The 17,654-nt window shown below is 54.8% G+C and overlaps 2 protein-coding genes across 2 annotated transcripts in view; one reads left to right on the top strand and one right to left on the bottom strand.

Annotated features, from left to right (window-relative positions):
- Window positions 1-694: 694 nt before the first annotated feature.
- On the top strand, window positions 695-15,548 carry CIMIP2C (ciliary microtubule inner protein 2C). Its single transcript, XM_068563872.1, has 4 exons — window positions 695-768; window positions 11,625-11,892; window positions 13,151-13,263; window positions 15,404-15,548. Exons 1-4 carry the CDS (start codon window positions 695-697, stop codon window positions 15,546-15,548), a joined length of 600 nt encoding a protein of 199 aa, XP_068419973.1.
- Window positions 15,549-17,251: 1,703 nt separating this feature from the next.
- CIB4 (calcium and integrin binding family member 4) overlaps window positions 17,252-17,654 on the bottom strand; it is a 47,258-nt gene continuing 46,855 nt past the window's right edge. Inside the window, 1 exon segment of the mRNA XM_068564926.1 lies at window positions 17,252-17,438. Coding sequence (XP_068421027.1) covers window positions 17,408-17,438 — 31 coding nt within the window. The 3' untranslated portion in view covers window positions 17,252-17,407.

Raw genomic sequence — 17,654 nt, forward strand, 5'->3', positions numbered from 1 at the left:
CAGAACCGGGGCAAGTGTAAATCGCACACTAGACCTTATCATGATTGGCTTTTGCTCCTTACTGATAAACCTCTCTTGTGGAGTAGTTTGAGAGGCAAGCGGAGGTGAGAAGGAAGTTCCTAGGGAGAGAGGAGAGATTAAGGAGAAAAATGTCCTTCGCTCCCGACGTTCGTACACACACACACACACACACTTAAATTACAGTGTCCTGGGCAAACACTCCAAGCGGGACACACGTCTGAAGCCCCCTCCTGGAGGCCCCGCGGAACGGGGCCCCGGTGGAAAACCTTGGGGAGCAATGGCTCTTGAGGTCCCTGTGGCCACTCGGGCCCTGGGGCTGAGCCGAGCTTGGGCTGCTGCTTTGTGCACCGTTTCCACCTCCGACCCGCCTCGGAGCATCAACCATCTGGCCTGGCGGGGAAGTTGAAAGATGCAAGGAGGCGAAAACGGAGGCTTGGGTGGGAGCGGCGATTTGCGGGGTCACACAGGAGAGCACGTGGCGATGCGGGAACATCTCGCGGGCGCGCCCCGCCTGGCTGCTCCTAGAAGGGGACGGCGAGCGGGGTGCGGGGCCCCGGAACGCGGCGGCGGCGCAGCCCCCCTGGCGTTGCCAGGCGCACGGTTGCCGGGTAACCCGTGCTGTTGACCGTGTGTCCAGAGCGCCCGGGCTCGCTGCGCGCTCGCCGCCCCCACCATGGCCTCCCGCGGCGCGGGCACCCTACTGACCGAGTTCAACGCCGCCTACGTGGCCCCCGGCCTCATGCCCGGGTAAGACCGCCGCACACCAGGCCCCGCCTGAACCTGGGGGTCAGAGCCCCTGCGGGAGGTCTCTCCCCTCCTCCCTCCACAAAACCCTCCACCGGCCTCGAAACTCCGCCCTTTGGGGGCTGAAGGAACCCGGGGCGCCAAGTTTCCACCTGGCGGGGTGGCCTCCCCAGGGGTTTGCGCTCTCAAGGCAGTGGCTGGGCGCGGCGGGGGCTCTCCAGGTCCCCTTCGGTAGGAAGTCGGTACCTAGCGAGCGCGGAGCCCGCCGGGCCGGGATAACCGTGGTTGGGGTCCGGGTCAGGGGGAGGAGGGGGAGACGACGTGTGGGGTGGGTGTTTGGAGACGCCGGGCAGGAACAAGAGGGTGAGGAGTCCCCGAGAAGGGGGCGGGCTCTTCGGCCCCCACCACAGTGCGGGCACGCAGGATTCCCGCAACATGAATTACTTGTTGGTTGAAGGAGCGAAGGCGACCGGGTGGGCACCCGGGAGCGGGGCTCGAAGAATCTGACAAGGCAGGACCCGCAGTAACGTTTAGTGGCGTGTGCTACCCACTGGATCGCCTCGTCGGTTCTCCCACTGATCTCACTTAATCCTCACAGAATGCTGCCTTTGAAAGCTTCCCAGCCCCCAGACCTGCCCTGCCTTTAGCATTTTCGGATGCAGGGCAAAACCTACATTTCCTTTCTCTGGATGTTTTCACACTCCAGACAGCTAAGGTGCAAGTCCGACCGCTCCCTTCCATTCTTTGGTCCTTTTCCTCAAAGTGTCTGAGATTTCCACTCCCAACCTCCTCTTCCAGGGTGTGAGATTGTCTTCTCTCTCCTACTAGTCAACATGGGCATTGAGGATGGGGGCTGGATTCTGAGAAGCCGCCTGCACAGCACCTGCACATCTGTATTGAAAGAATGAATGAAATTAATGTCTTGAGAGTTTTGCAGGCAGGATCTCCATGTGGGTGGAAAAACACATGCTCTCTTCTGCAAACTAAACAGACTGCAAAACAAAGAAAAGGTCTCACTGTATATTTTGTGTGATGTTTGCGTTGTCTTGAAGCAGAATAAGGCTGACATAGAGGAGCTCTGATATTAAAATAATTTCTGCACACAGAGGTAGTACAGTAAGTAGGGGCAGGTTCCATAGCTTTAATCCAGCCCCTTTGGACAGGGCCTTTCCTGGGCCTTAGAGGGCTCAAAAGGTGCTTCGGTTCCCATCAGACAAAGCTGATTTACCAGGTCACAGTTGTTTCCTGAAGTCAAGCCAGGTGTGTTAGAGAAGATGACTAAGGATTTTCCTATTAATTCTTTCAATCGTTTAGGCATTCCGTTGATAAAGATGTGTTGAGTGCTTGGGATGGGCCAGGTGTTGGGTTAAGACAAACAAGTCGGGGGCTGCCCTGGAGGGGTTCCCAGTCTGGTGTAAATACATAAGGTTGAGCTCAACACCATCTCTGCAGCCTTGGATAGTGGTGTTGACACCACACTCTGGGTGTTTATCATGAAATTTGATTTCATACATTGCTATATTTTTGTCTTAAGCCCACCACAGTCTCCGTTGGAACCTAACCCTCCCCCACGGCTCCCCCACTCTGTCCCAGGTTGCGGGGAGGGAAGCTGCATGTTTCAGAAGCAATCCCAGGATACTTCTCTATCCACGCCACTCGTCTGCAGTTCCCTTGAGTGCCCTGTCCTCTGACTGATCTAGAAATTGTGATAACAAGTGAATCATAAATAAGGTTCCAAGCGTGGATGGGCTAGTTTGAGCAGCTGAGCCCTTATGTGTTACTTTCTTGGCTGGATCTTTCTGGGAGGGATGTGCTCTCCCTAAAGATTCTCATCAACAAGGAATGAATTGAGTTGTCTTATGTGTCTAAATGCTACCTTACTGGCAATTTTGTTAACGTAATGAAAGAATCCAAGATTCCCTGCCACACTTGGGTAATTATTATTTTGTATGTCTTCTCAAAGATGAATCACAGGATTTTAAGTGCAACCAGTCTCTTCTGACATTCAGATCGTCCTCCTTACCAGTTTTATTCATAGAGGCAGAAAATCTTGCAGTGGTGAGGACCTCGGAAACTAGGTAGTCCAGCCCCACCACCACCTCCCGTTCCAGACATGGTCACTGAGGTCTGGGGGATGGGGACTTGCCTGAGCCTCAGGCTGGTGATGGAAGAGCTGGGCTGGAACCAGGTCCCTGATGCCCTGTAGTAGCACTGTGAACCCCCATGTATAAGCACCTATTATATGCCAGGCACTGAGCTGGGCTTTTTACAAACTTAAAAAAAAAAAAAATCTTCACAACAACCCAGGTGTCAACCCACATGCAAAACTGCCCAAGGTCTTTCATCAGGTTGCCCAGCCAGGTCTCTGTGACTTCAACACCCTGCTCTCTCCAACTGCTAGCAATCATCATCAGTTAGATCTCTACAGTGTTCAAGGCCTGATTCTGGGTACTGAGGGGAACAAGATGCTGGTCCTCAGACAAGGACGCTCCACCTCCTCCCTTGCTGGTCTGGGCAGTGCAGCCCTCAGACATTTTGCCACTTTCTGGCCCGTGTGCCCTCCCTGCAGTGAGCAGGGAGCTCTCGGGTCAGAGATCCTGGGGTTGTAAGGCTTTTAGAGGGATGAGACTGGCTCAGTGACACTCTGTGCTTCCTGCCCGCAGGTCAGATCTAGGTGGTACCCATTCCTTTGGCTCTCTGCCTCCCACCACACCTCAACGGGCTCCCAGTCCGAGCACTTGACCTGCCCATGCATCCTGGGGTACAAAACAAAGGCCGTCTGCCCAGGAGGATGTAGGAGGCCCAAGTGCCCACATAGCTACCTGATGCCACTCACACAGCCCTGAGGAACTGGGGAGCCTTCCTAAGAATGGGGGATGAGGGGCTCTGGCAACCTGGGTTTTGTAACAGGGACCGTCCTTCTCTGCAGAAGAATCATAAGCCCATAGAGCTGTGCCCCCATTTGTCAGTTCAATTCAGCAAATACTTGCAGAGCATCTACTGGGTGCCAGGGATGCAAGTATGAGTAGAACACAGCCCTCTCTCCCCGTGGAGTTGACAGTTCAGAAAGGAAGAATATACTAGGGCCCAGGTAATTACAACACAGCAGAATGTGAACTGAGACATAAGAGAGGCACAAAGATCGAAGACAGTTCAATGGCAGGGACAGGCATGGTCTATGGGTGGGTTGGAAGAGGCTCGATGGGAAAGGGGGTGTATGAAATGTACCTTGAAGGATGGAGATGATCACAATTTGGGGAGAGGAGGAAGCATCTTCTGGACGGAGGGGATGGCATGGGGAAAGGCACGGGGTGGAGGTACCAGCAGAATATGCTTTGAAAGCAACAAATGGCCTTTTTGCCTGGAGTGGCAAAGCTGATGTTACCGAAGCAAACTTGGGTCTGCTTGCCTGCGCACAGTAAAACCAATCCGTTGACCTGGGTTGCTGTGAAGGAAAGTGCCGCGTTTATTGCAGGGCACCAAGAAAGGAGTCCAAGTAGCTAGTGCTCAAAAACCTCCAACTCCCCAAAGGCTTTCAGGCAAAGGTTTTTAAAGATAGGGTGAGGGAGGGGGTTTGTGGGGTGTGTGATCCGCTCGTGGACATTCTTCTGATTGGTTGGTGGTGAGGTAATCAGGAGTTACCATCATCAACCTTCTGGTTCCAGCCAGTCTGGGGTCTCTGTCCTTGTGGGCAGCAGGCAGTTAACTTCTTCCGCCTGTTGGGGGTGGGGTCAGTATCTGCAAAATGGCTCAAAGGACATGGCTCAGAATATTATCTATAGTCCTTGCGGAGGAACTAGAGGTCCTTGACTTTGTTTAATGGCTGAACTATTACTATTTCGTCTTGCTTGACTGTTTTCCTGTCTTTCTGCATTTTCTCACGTCTCTGATTAAATTTATTCTTTGGAACTCTGGGAAGGCCTGGGAGGCTGAAGTTCTTCTACAGACGAGAGGCAGGCGGAAGACACGGTTGGGGATTCTGTCCTTGGAAAGCCCCGTAGGGTCCTGCTCAGTTACACTGGGACACGGAAGTGGGTGATAAGACTGGAAAGACCTCTCACGGGGGCCCACGTCAAGCAGGGCCTTGAGCACCTGGCCCAGTTTGTTCTTAATTTCCCAGGTGCTGGGGAGCCCTTGAAGGTTGTTGCCCAAGGGAGGGACCTGATCAGAACCGTACTCAGCAGGAAGTGTGTGGAGACGAGGGTGCTCTTGGAATGAGAGCAGGCTGCACAGTAACAAGTTAATTAGTTAATAAGCTGCTCATGGGATCCCTGATGGCGAACGGTAATTAATCTGAATGTTAGCTGGGGGACCAAGCAGTGCTATTAAGAGGCGGGGAGGGATGGCTCCCTGTGTGCCCAGTAACCTCAGGGGACTGTGACGGCAGACCAGGCTGAGCACCTTCTCCAAGCTTGTGTGGTGCGCAGGTGGGTGAGGGGCAGGGATGGATGAAGGGGTCGAGGAGGAGGAGGTGTGGGGGTCCGTAGGGCCCATTCGATGCCCCATCGTGAAACATGCTGTTCCCCTCTGTCCTCTCCACCATGGCGTGCCACACGCCCAACAAAAACGGGGCTCTACCATGGAACCGCACTGTCACGCTCACAGCTCGCAAATGCAAGTGCGTGCAGGGACATAGACCTACTAGTCAAGGTGTGCCCGCCGAGGGCTAAATAAATATGACCATGTGCGTGGGCACGCGTGCGCGCGCACACACACACACGTGCGCATGTGCACGGGCCCCGCCCTCAGCAAGAGGGGCTGAATGGAATCCAGAACCCACGCAGAACCTTAGGAGGATTGCGGAGGAGAGGGCTTCTCTTCTATTGGGATGCAAATATCTTGGCATTCAGAGAAGGTGGGAAAGCAGGCAGCAGAGGAGGAGTGTGGCGGAGAGCCTGGGGGTGGCAAAGACAAGAATCACGATGACATGTCACTTTTCTACAGCTCCTTTCTTTGAGGTGTGCAGACGCCCCTGTGGGTGGGACGCTGGGCCGGTGTGCTCATCAGACAGGAGCCCAGCGTTCCAGGAAATAGTGCCCCCGGCTTCTGGACTTGAGCCTCCTTCAGTGAACATTACTGAGCACTTGTCATGTGTCAGGGGCTGTGTAGGTTTTGAGGATAAAAGAGAACACTCATTAGCAGAGGAGCTGAGCTAATGTGGATCTCGGTGTCGATGAAGGATCATAATCCTGCTGTGAGGCAGAGATGCTGGGCAGAGGGTGGGTGGCCAGGGAAGGCGACAGGGAGCCTGGCTCTGTGAGTGAGGGCGAGATGTCCCAGGAGGCAGGAGGAGATGCAGGTGGAGGAAACGTGTGTGAAGGCTTGGAGAGCACGTGGGGCCCCAGGGATGTGAGTAACACTTCTGGGGCATCGGGCGCCCATGGGGAAGTGAAAAGAGAGGTGAGCCATGGTGATCAGATGATGAAAGGTCACTCTGGCATCAGTGTGGACGACAGGCTGCAGGGGTGACACTTGGTCTAGGGGACTAGCTAGGAGATCTGAGGCTGTCCAGGTGAGCAAGAGGAGGGCTTGTAGCCATGGGATGGAGGAGGGCAGTGGGAAAGTCACTAAGGAGGGAGCAAAAGCAGGACTTAGGGAGAGGTTGGATGTGACAGTTGGCAGGGTGATGCCCAGTTTCTGGTGGATTCTGGTGGATTCTGGTAGGTGAGGTGGTGTTAGCCAGGACAGGGATGTCCAGGAGGAGCAGCCGGCTGTCTTCAGTCGTGCTGAGTCTGGGGGCCCTGGGCAAGCCCTCGGTGGACAGCCGGGTGTGTGGATCTGTAGCCGGGAGAAGGGTCGGTGCTGGAGACACCGATCTGGGTGTCCTCGGTGTTGGAAGTCTAACGTGGACGAGCTCTCCCGGAGGGAGTGGGTCCCTGAAGAGAGAAGAGGACCCTGGGGCAACACCAGCACCTAGAAGATGAGCAGGGGAAGAGAGCCAGACTCCAGGCCGTCCTCCTCCACACTGAGGTTTTCCTCAAAGCCTCCCCTGATGGAGACCCCTTCATGGAGCTCCACCAGTACTCTCCCCACCCGACCTTCATGGGAATGGGCCTTCCCTCCTCGTGTTTAATAGCATTAGAGCCTTGACTGCTGGCACCATTCCTGCACACACACACCAGGACTCAATAAATACTGAATGAGGGGGAGGCGGGAGGAAGGAGGGCTGAGCGATGCAGGCTTTTGTATTCTCGACACCTAGCATCGCACCGGCACACAGTGGGTTCCCAATAAAGTAACTGTTAATGCCATCTGACTCTCTTAAAAAGTATTACCTGTGCAGGTAAAGAAGAACGCAACAAATCACCCCAAATCCAAACACCTAGAATTAACCTAAAAATCATTTTAGGTTTCTTTTTATGTGTATATTCAGATAAAAGACTAAATGGATGGGTGGATGGATCGATGGACAGAAAGATAAGAGAGCAATTTTATAAAAATATGATCTTACCATACTTACTATTTTAAAATGAAAAGCATGAAATTTAATGTTACTCAAACTTAACTGAAGAGAAAGATACTGAAGTAAAATGGAAGAACAGATTTTAGATAAATGCTAATTCATCATAAGAGATCTCCGTTTCTAAGAGTTCCCTCTGACGGAGAGAGGGAGAGAGAATAAGCACCGTTAAGGGGTTAATTACATTGTGTTATTTTCACCAACGTGTTTCAATTTTAGATGCCACTGATTGACTATGCTTTAGAAATTCTAAGTGCACGCCCGTCTCCCCTCCACCCACCCCCCAACTTTTGTTGCTTAAATTATTTTTTCCTTTGACAGGTTTTATAACATTTACATTCTTTTCTGCAGCCAGCCTTCACCTAGTAGCTATTCTTGGTTCTCTGCACTTAAATAGATGTGAAGTAACCACCAGTCATTCTTACAGAGGTTCTACATTCCTGAGTATTTTTTTCCTTTGAATCATCTCTTAGTTGGCAGGATTTCATCATTGAACACTGCTTTCAAGAAGAGCTTTGGGTGCTTTATTGCCTGAGTTCTTTCATACAGCTGCCTTTATACCTGGATGACTGGCCAGTTCGATATTCTTGGATCATGCTCTTTTCTCTGCAGACTGCTGTAGACGGTTGTTTCTTTAGTTTTCATTCTGTTGCTTCATTTTCTCTGTGTTGGAGTTTGGCAACACCTGGTGACCGGCACCTCTTTCATCCCCTGCATCTGAGCCACTTGAGAAAGAAGATAAAAGAGGGAAAGCTGGCGTTGGAGAATGGGGCTGATGCTGAACCCAGATGAGATGGCCAGGCTGGGCTGGGGCAGGCTTTCCTCCTGAAGGGCAGAGTGGGTCCCCCAAAACAGGGCGTGGAGGAGCAGGGTGGGCTTCCTTGCTTCCAAGCAAAAGAGGCAGGGAGAGTGGGCTTCACCCCCCCAGGTAGATGTTCCTCCACTTCTAATGTGGAAGAACAAGTGAGGGCTGGAGACGGCTGGTGGACAGTTCCCTCCACACGGAACGACTCATAGCGATGAAGGAGGAAGCACCCCCCAACTGCTTGTCTTTGACTTCTTGATGATGGCACTGCTATTTTTATGACGTTTCATACACAGCACAAAGAACTTTCAGGGACTCTGCCTCTTTATCTTAGGTGATGCTTCTTCCAAATGAGTTTCTTCATCAGTGTGAATGTTGCAGAGAGGGAGTGTGGGTCAAGGATGTTGGATCTGGTGACTGGATGATCTTATATGACCGTCATGAAAAAGCACAAGCACACATTCAAGTGACGGGTCAGAAGGAAAGCATAGGAATAGAAGAAATGAAAGCAGAAAGTAGTATAGAGGATTCCTTGGAGAAATTTGGAAATAAAGGAAGAGAAAGGGTTGTAGAAAGCAGCAAGGCCAAGTGTGGAATTTTGCAATCTAGGAAAAGCTTTGAATGTTTGTGGGCAGAGGAGAAGACACTAGGGGAGCAGGAGAGATCCCAGATGGGTGGGAGGGGAGACAGAGGCTGAGAGACAGGGAGGGACGGATGGGGGAGTGAGGCCTTGGTGAGGCAGGAGAGGGTGCTGCAGCCCAGGAGGGGGAAGGCCATGGCAAAGAAGAGGACTCCGTCCTGAAAGTGGCCAAGGTGACCCCACAGGCTCACAGGCACTCACCAACCCCACCATCTTTCGAGGACAGGAGACGTGGCCGCCAGCAAGGAACTCAGGAGGGGCCAACAGGAAGGGGCACTGAGGCAGGAGGGAGAGGGTTAGGACCACCAGGGTCACGGCACCCAGGGCAGAAAGAAGCCAAGGGACGAGAGAGGTGAGGCTGGAGAAAGGCCTGAGTCCAGTGGAGGGTCTCTCCCCTCTGCTGCCCACTCCACAGCCCCGTCGCTCACTGCTCTGGCCCCGGGCCAGCCTCGAATGCTGCAGGATCGCAGGAAGGTAGAGCTGCGGAGGGAGGGTAGGACCAGGAACCGGGGAAGGACTCCTTCTATTCTGCCTACAGTGGAAAGCCATTGGAAGGTGCGTCAGTAATCACGGTGCTTAACTTTCTCGCCTTTCATCCAAAGATGAAGTCATGCATTTCTTTCTAACTCTAGGCCAACACCCATTCTACTTGTGAGGAGGCTGAGGCCCAGGGCAGCCCTCAGAGGTAATACTGAAGCACGTCTTCAAGGGCCTCACCGTGCTTTGGCCTCTGGTGCAGGACGAGTGGCCTGGACGGCTCCCTGCACTTTCCGGGGCTTCCCTGGGAATGTTTTCATGTCGGGGAGGGAGCTCAACCGGGAGGAAGTCAGACGTCAAGCCTTGCAATGGGGTGGTCTCAGGAGATGCATTGGAGGGCCCTGGAGCATGGCCACCGGCTTCCAGCGTCTGTGTCTGTAGGTCCCACCGTAACGTCACTGGTACTGTTGGCACACCAGCTACTCACCTTGTCATTTGTTTAATAGACATTTCCTCCCCACAGACCATGTGCCTGACCTGGTTCGGAGAACTGGGGATCAGACATGAGTAAGATGTGATCAAACTCTGCCCTTGAGAGGCTCCCAGTCTAGCAGGGAGACAAGATGTACGCGGACAGTAGCAGGACAGGGTGAGATGCAGCTGGTGGAAGGGGTTTAGGGCACAGAGAGAACAGAGAGTGGGACCCACCTAGACCTAGAAGAGGTGGCAAGGAAAGGCTTCTTCAAAGAAGTGACATTTAGGCGAGGCTTAAAGGACCTTTTAGTACTGGGAGGCAAGGGGCAGGGGATGGGGTGGTGGTGGACAGGTTTGTCATTCCTGATGGCAGAAGGCACAGGGTAAGACCCCAGTGGGGAGAGTGAGGGGAAAGGCAGGGTGGGGGGCAGGAAGAGCAATTACACACAGGAACTACAATGGCTGTTTGCAACCGGGATGTAGGGTAACTGATGAGGCAGAGACAGAGGCAAGGGTCAGGTCACTGACAGCCTTGCCTGCCACGCTAAGGAGCTGACTTCAGAAAGTTCAGTCTGGTTGAAGTGTGGAAAATGGGCTGGAGGTGCGAGTGCAGACAGGAGAACGGGGAGGAGGCTGCAGCCGCGGTCCAGGTGAAAGGCGACGGAGCTTGAGCTCAGGTGGCGGGGATGCAGCTGCAGGGCTTGGTGGCTGATGGGACGTGAGGGATGAAGCTGGGGGAGATGGATGCCCGTTCTGCCTTGGACATCGCGGAGTGCTCTTCACGGAGGTGGGACTAGACTGTTGGGGAAGGTGGAGGTGGGAGGTGAGGCCTGGGGGACATCCCAGGGAGATGCATAGTGTGCAGCCGTACACAGGAGTCTGAAGCTTGGAGGGAACTTCTGAGCTGGAGCTGGAGACCAGGGGTCCTGCACACACAGGTGAAGGTTAAGGCCACGGCATGGAGGCCATCACCAGGAAGACTGGGTGGGCCCTGGACAGACCCCAGAGGAAGTGGGCAGAGAGGGAACATGATGAGAAGGAGATTGAGAAAGAAAGGACAGAGGTGTTGGTGAAAACCAACAGCGAACAAGAGAGCGGCGTAATAGAAACCACGAGTGATATTTCAAGAAGAGAGCGGTCCACAGTGTCCAGCGCTGCAGGAGGGCCACTGGTGACCTCGGCAAAAGTGACCTCAGTGGCAACATGGGGGCAGGGCCAGGTTTCAGAGGGGGGGAGCCCAGGGGAGGCTGTGCTGACTGGGGAGCTTTGATCTCTTATTTGCCCGAAGTCTGATTCCCATGCTCGCTGATGTCACCGACTCGCCCCTCCTCTCCCCTCCCTTTCCCCAAACAAGTCTTGGTTCTCTCTGTGTGAGTCTCACTTAACCAGGGGTCTTGAGCCGTGTCTGCTGTGCTCTCTGTGTCCCCAAGCATCTCTGCTCGCCCTGCCCTTGTCCCTCCCACTAGCCCCCTTGGTCGCAGAGGGTGATGGAGCTCTGTATAAGGCTCTCAGAGCTCCAGAACCTGGGCGAGCTCTCCAGGCCGGCTGGGTGGCACCCGGTGAGGCTGTGGTGCCGGAAGCGGGGCTACACCAGAGCTGACACTCATCACATGCCCCCTGCCTCTTCATGGGATAACCGCAGAACGTGACAGCTGCAGGAGGCCTCCGCCTCTTCAGGCCAACCCCTCCTTCAATGGAGGGCCATCAAGGGAGAGTGATTTGCCTGCAGCCTCGCTGAGGGGGTCAGGACTGGAGCCCAGGTGTCCTGGCCCCTGTGTGAGCCTCTGGTCTGGAGAGATGACCTCTGTGGGGAGGCAGAGGCCCAGAGCCTCTTTCACTTGTCCTTCCCCAGGGGCTCGAGCTGGGCCGTGTACCTTAGGAAGCCTCTCAAGGCCCGGAGGTGACCAGCGGGGCCGCTGACCTCGCCCGCAATCTTGCAGGGCCTCTCTCGGAACTGGCCTGCAGCCCATCACCCATCTCTCCCCCCTCCCCTGCTCTCTCAGGTACCAAGGCCATGTTCCTGGCGTGGCCTTCTCCTTCGGTTCCCCCTACGGCACCACCACGCTCAAGTACTTCCAGGAGCAGCGCAACGCAGAGAAGAGCCACACTGCCTTCCGCAAAGGCGGCCACTTCCCGACCAGCTTGTCCCCAAACCCCAACCAGGTGCTGAGTGACCGCTCCCGCACCCGGGACCACTGGCTGTACGCCCCCAGCTGCACCCGCTTCAACCTGGACAGTAGCCGCGCGGCCGAGCTCTCGCGCTTCTACCAGGTGGGCGCCCCGGGCTGGGCTACTGCCACCCCTCTGCCCTCCCCCCGACGTCCCCTCTCCCCACACCGTGGGGAGGGAGTGACCGCTGGCGGCCAGGGGAGACTCTCAGCCTCCAGAGCGCCTCTGTTTGCTTCCTCAGAGCCCCTGAGCCAGCAGGGAACCTGGTGAGTTTGGCCGGGGAGTGGGGAGGGGCTCAGCGCTCTGCTTCCCTGACCTCCCCCTACTCTGGGGGCTCCAGAGTGTTTCTCCCACTGGCGGGAGAGCTGGGAGCCTTTGGGGATGTTCCCGCCCTCACCTCTGCCCAGCAGCCTCTCCCACTGGATGCTTGTTTACCTGCTTTCTGAGCAAAAGCCCTAAGATTCACCCCCAGGATGAGTCACACGCACTGAGGGCCGCTGAGCCCCACCCAGGTTCCAGCCCCAAGTCTACTCTCGATTGTACACCCAGATCCGGGTGCCCACCTGACACCACCTCCCTGCTCCACAGGCCCATTGAGGATGCGCTCGAGTCAGCCTCAGCCCCAGAGCAGACCCCAACTGCCCTCAGGGGAACAGAGGCGGATGGAGGGGGGGGCCTGCCCACACCCCCCTTGTCCTTATCCTGCTCCTCGGGCTCAGAAAGCCTCCTCTGGATCCGTTCAGACGCATCCCAGCCAGCCACAGGCTCACAGGCGCTCACCCCGCTCAGGGGAGGCCAGGGCTCCCTCTCCGCTGTGGACCCCTCAGCTCCCTGGCAAGCATCCCTCCCAGCCTGATTTCAAGGGCACAGATGCCTCCAGGCCCCCAGGGTGGAAGACTGCATGAGAAGGCAGCTTCCCGGGAGAGATGACCGGGTCCATGCGGTCGGACTCCGAGGAGCTGTGGAACCGGGTTGTGCGCCTGGGACGTTCTTTACCTCCACCTTGGCTCACAGAGCACAACCTGCCCGGGAGGGAGGGAAAGGGGCACACACACACACACACACACACACACACACACACACACACACACACACACAGCTTACCTGTGCTACCTACTGAGCTGGGCTTCACATCCCCTACCTCTGCTGGTCCCCTGCCTTGTTTACTTGCCCTAGCAAAGCTGGCGTGGCGACAGGAGCTGAGGCTCAGGAGGACACCTAGCTGGGGACTCTTCTCTGAGGGCATTTGGGGAGACGGCCCCCACCCCCCTGCCCAGGTACAGCCAGGCAGGTGCTGCAGGGGCCCGAGGTCACTCCTGCACACTTACGACCTGTCATCTCTTCCTTGGTTGAGCTGTAGATGACGCAGCAGCATCGGGAGTACTATCAAGACAAGACGGGCATGGCGCCCCGGGTCCCCTACTTCGTGCTGCCTGTGAGGGAGTGGGAACGGTACCCCACCCCCACCGACCTGTGAGTTCCTGCCCTCTCCTCATCCATACATTCAGCACACCGCCATAGGGCACCTGCTCTTGCCAGGCATGCAGGCCCCCAGACTGAGAAATGAGTTAAGACTTTACCCCACAATGCACAGGGTGACAGTTACAGAGCCAGGGGGTCAGGGTTTCAGCAGCCTCAGGAGGGATGCCAGGAACCTGAATGGGCGGAATCAGGAAAAGCATTTTCAGATGCCCTGGGAGTTTGGGAGCAAACCCCATAATCCTTGCTGGCCTGAGTCTGCAGGCTTCTCCCCCTGCAATGGCAGCCTTGCAGCTACACTCGTCCAAACGCCAGCACAGCCCCTCGGTGCAGCAAGGAGCTTCTGCCCTCTGGTGGAAGCAGAGGGTACTACACAAAGCAGGGCTGTCTCCCCAGCCCCAGCCCAGACTCAGAAAATGTTCTTTTAGGGACGTGAACATATTTTTCAAAGTCCAACTGTCCCTCTGACAAATGTGAAAGTTCCTCCCTGTCCGCCGTTTGCTGCTTTTATCCGGGAGAGCTTCTTCTCCCGGGGAAGGCCAGCTCTGCCCTGTGAGGTAATCGGGGCATGTGGTTTCCTCACTCTTCCTCCTGACACCCAGGCAGGGAGATCAGAAGTCTATGCTGTGAGGTGTCCTGTGGAGTAGGGGGCATCGGGAGGTCAGTGGGCAGATCTTGGGTTTCCAACTCCATGCTGACCCATTGCTTGCCTCAAGAGCCCTGAGCCTTGCCATTGTTGTTATTGATAAAGCAGCAACCCTTTCCATAGAGTTTAATGATTTTTAAAATTAATTAATTAATTAATTAATTTAATTGGAGTATAGTTGCTTTTTTTTTTTTTAGTTAATTAATTAATTTTTGGCTGTGTTGGGTCTTCGTTTCTGTGCGAGGGCTTTCTCTAGTTGCGGCAAGCGGGGGCCACTCTTCATTGCGGTGCGCGGGCCTCTCACTGTCGCGGCCTCTCTTGTTGCGGAGCACGGGCTCCAGATGCGCAGGCTCAGTAGTTGTGGCTCACGGGCCTAGTTGCTCCGTGGCATGTGGGATCTTCCCAGACCAGGGCTCGAACCCGTGTCCCCTGCATTGGCAGGCAGATTCTCAACCACTGCGCCACCAGGGAAGCCCGAGTTTAATGATTTTTAAAGATACAATTTAACATCCTCTATAGGTTTTTCTGTGCAGGACAGATGGGCCCATTTTCTAAATACGGAAACTGAGACTCCACAATGGCCTCGGGAACTTGTGCCATGGCGAGTCTGGTTGAAGGCAGAACTGGAGAGAACCCAGATCTCCCAACGCCAACTCTAGGATTCTAGGTTGGCCATCTCCACCCTTGGAGTGGCTCTGAGTCAGTCCATCCCTGGAGACAGTGCAGGGCCTCGTCTGGGGACAAGTCTCCCCTTGAGACCTCTCCAGGCAGGATCTGCATCTCCTGCAGCTGTGGGACCCCAGGACGCCCAGCTCTGTTCCTTCTCCAAACTGCCTGGCAGCCCGTGCTGCTGCTGACAGCTTCACATCTAACACAGAGGACCAACTAGGTGGTTGGGAGTAAGAGGGTCAGTGTCTGCACTCAGCCTTTACCCTGATCATCTCTGTGGCCCGGGGAAAGTCCCTGTCCTTCCCTGAGGTCCACTGCCATCATTGTCATCATCACCATCACCATCACCATTATCACCATCACCATCACCATCACCATTATCACCATCACCATCAACATCACCAATCACCATCAACATCACCATCATCATCAGTAGCAGCAGCACATTTCTTATAACACTTGTTGAGTGTTTGCTCCTTGTTCAGCATTATGTTAAGTGCTTTGTACGCATTACTTCATCTACTCCTCAAAACAGAGCTAGGAGGGAGGTACCGACATTAGTCCATTTTTACATGTGTACACTTCTAGCAGGAATTGGGCCAGAATCCATCCCAGCTTCTTGACACCTATGTCCTTGCTCTTAACCACTGTACCGCTGTGCAAACACAAGTCATTCTGACCTCGAGTGCAGGGTGACTTACCAGGTGTCAAGCTGACGAGCAGCCAGCAGGGTCGTCAGCAGCACGGGCTGGGAAATGGGCCTTTTTCACCCTCCCTATCTGGTTCACTGCATAACACTAGCTCCATCCTCACCCCCAGGCCTCCTCTGGGCCCGAAGAAGAAGTGGCACCTTTTAAGAGTATCCCCTGAGAATCTGAGGACCTACCAGACATTCCCATCAGGGAAGAGGGTCTCCGCACAGGAGCGGCAGATGCGGGACTGCTACTTTGAGCTCAGAGCCTGATGCCTGAGAGCTGCGGCATCACCAGGTTGGCTTTCTGGAATAAAATCTTTATCCGTGACCCTCCCACGCTCCTCTCCTCTGAGCCCCAGGAGCACTTGGCCACAGCAGGACAGCACTGAGGGTCACACAGCACGGTGTCTGAGGGGCCTGTGGAATGCTCACCCCAGGTGTTAGAGCCAAGAAAAGGCAGTGTCAGCACCCTGCTGGGCCCACACACCTCTCCCCTGAGGACTGCAGGGCTCCTGAGTCTTGGTGGCAGGTCACTCAGGCACAGAAATACCTCCCATCTGCTTCCACTGGGATAATCAAGGAAGTCCCATTATGCCATGTCTGAGAATGAGGGTGCAGTGGCCCTGGAATGCTTGCGCTGGTGTCAGATGCAAAGGGATTCCCACTTGAGCCTCGGCTCAGCGTCATTTCATTCACACAATAGCCTGTGAGAGAGGGGGTGTTGCCCCCACTTTACTGATAAAGACACCAAGGCTCAGAGGTGGAAAGAATTGTCCAACCTCACGCAGCTGAGAAGTGGCACAGCCAGGGTTCAAACCCAGGCCTTTCTGACTCCCAGGCTCTGCTATCTCCACCACACACTCTGCTTGTGGCCCATGTGGGGTGGGGATGACGCAGATCCCGGAGGGCCCTGTGGTGCCTGAGAGGTGAAACCACTTTCTGCATTCTGCCCAGACTGGCAGGGACAGTCTGACTTGGGACCTACCCCCTGGGACTGTTTCTAGAAGGGGACAGGAGGGAAGGGACCCGAGACTAAGACACTCTTCAAGGCATCGCTGTGCATCAGGGACCTTTACGCCAGAGTGGACACTGGGTTCCTAGGTCACATCTGGAGGTGGCCTGGGAGGGTCAGGGTCTGAAGGCCGCTGCTTCCCACCTCCTGGGAGGCCTCCTGTCTGTGGGACAGGGCACAGGATGTGGGGGACAGCCCCTTTGGAGACGGGATCTAGAATGGGAACCTTGGGTCAGGTGTGTACCCATACCATAGGAATTCTCCAACATTCCAGCACTCCTGGATTTGATCAAAGGACTCCATCAAGAAAGGGCTCTTATTTCCCCTACAGGCAAGGCAACCACAGCAGGTTCAAGTACACGGGAGGGTGAAATAGACCTTCCCCGTGAGCCAGCATTTAGACACTTCCTCCCCTGAGGACAGGGTAAACAAGAAAAAACGTGTGCCCGTCAGGTAGGCATCTGACAGCTTTCAGAGACCCACTAAGGGGCCTCTCCTGTGTGCCAGACCAGCTGAGCCCCAAAGAGCCCCTGTGGTGGCCAAATTCATTCCAGGGCTTGGCTGAGTAGCAAAGCAAATAAACCCTGATCGCTGGTCACACACTGTCGCGTCCCGAGGGTGCAGGGGTGCCGAGTAGGGCCAAGATGTCTTGGGAAGCCAGGCGCCACTTGGAAAGACTGCTCAGCGCGTAGCTCTGTACAGCCTGCACCCGAGAGGCGAGAAGAGAGGCTGGGCAGAGGCTCCAGGGAAGGGAGGGAAGGACGTGTATTTTCCTGGTGAATTTCATCCCATTTGGCCTGGTCCCTGCTGTGACATGTGTTGGCCTCAAAAGGACTGGCCATCCCAGTCTTGGCATCACAGGCGAACTTAAGCCCTGGAATGAGCAGTTCTTAATAAAAAGTACTTCTATATGACCCTGCACTCAAAAAATGATGAACTGATGGAAAAAGGGAAAGGCTTTTCTTTTGCTTTATTGAATAAACAATATTCTAGAAGTGAAGGAGGGATGGGGACAAAGTCATTCTTCTAATCAGATTTCCCCCAGCGCCTGCGGGGGTTGAATTCCTAGTTCCAGGGGTCCCCCTCAAGGCCACCAGAGCAGGTATTTGGGGCCACATCAGCATCCCCAGGAGTGAATCCGAAAGGAGCTGAAAGAAAGAATTCCATTAGCCACCTCGAGCCTGCAGTTGTAAAGCCCCCTCTAATTTCTGGGTTCACACTTCTTGTGTCCCTTTCTCTGAGTGATGGCCAGTTTGCAGCTCTCCCAAGCCAACTCAAAGCCTCCTTTGAGCAGCTTTAGAATGCAAAGGCTGCCAGAACCTTGTGGTGCTGGAACCAGTGGAAAGAAATGGGAGAGATTCAAA

This window comes from Eschrichtius robustus, chromosome 15 (assembly GCF_028021215.1).
Source record: "Eschrichtius robustus isolate mEscRob2 chromosome 15, mEscRob2.pri, whole genome shotgun sequence".
NCBI lineage: Eukaryota > Metazoa > Chordata > Mammalia > Artiodactyla > Eschrichtiidae > Eschrichtius > Eschrichtius robustus.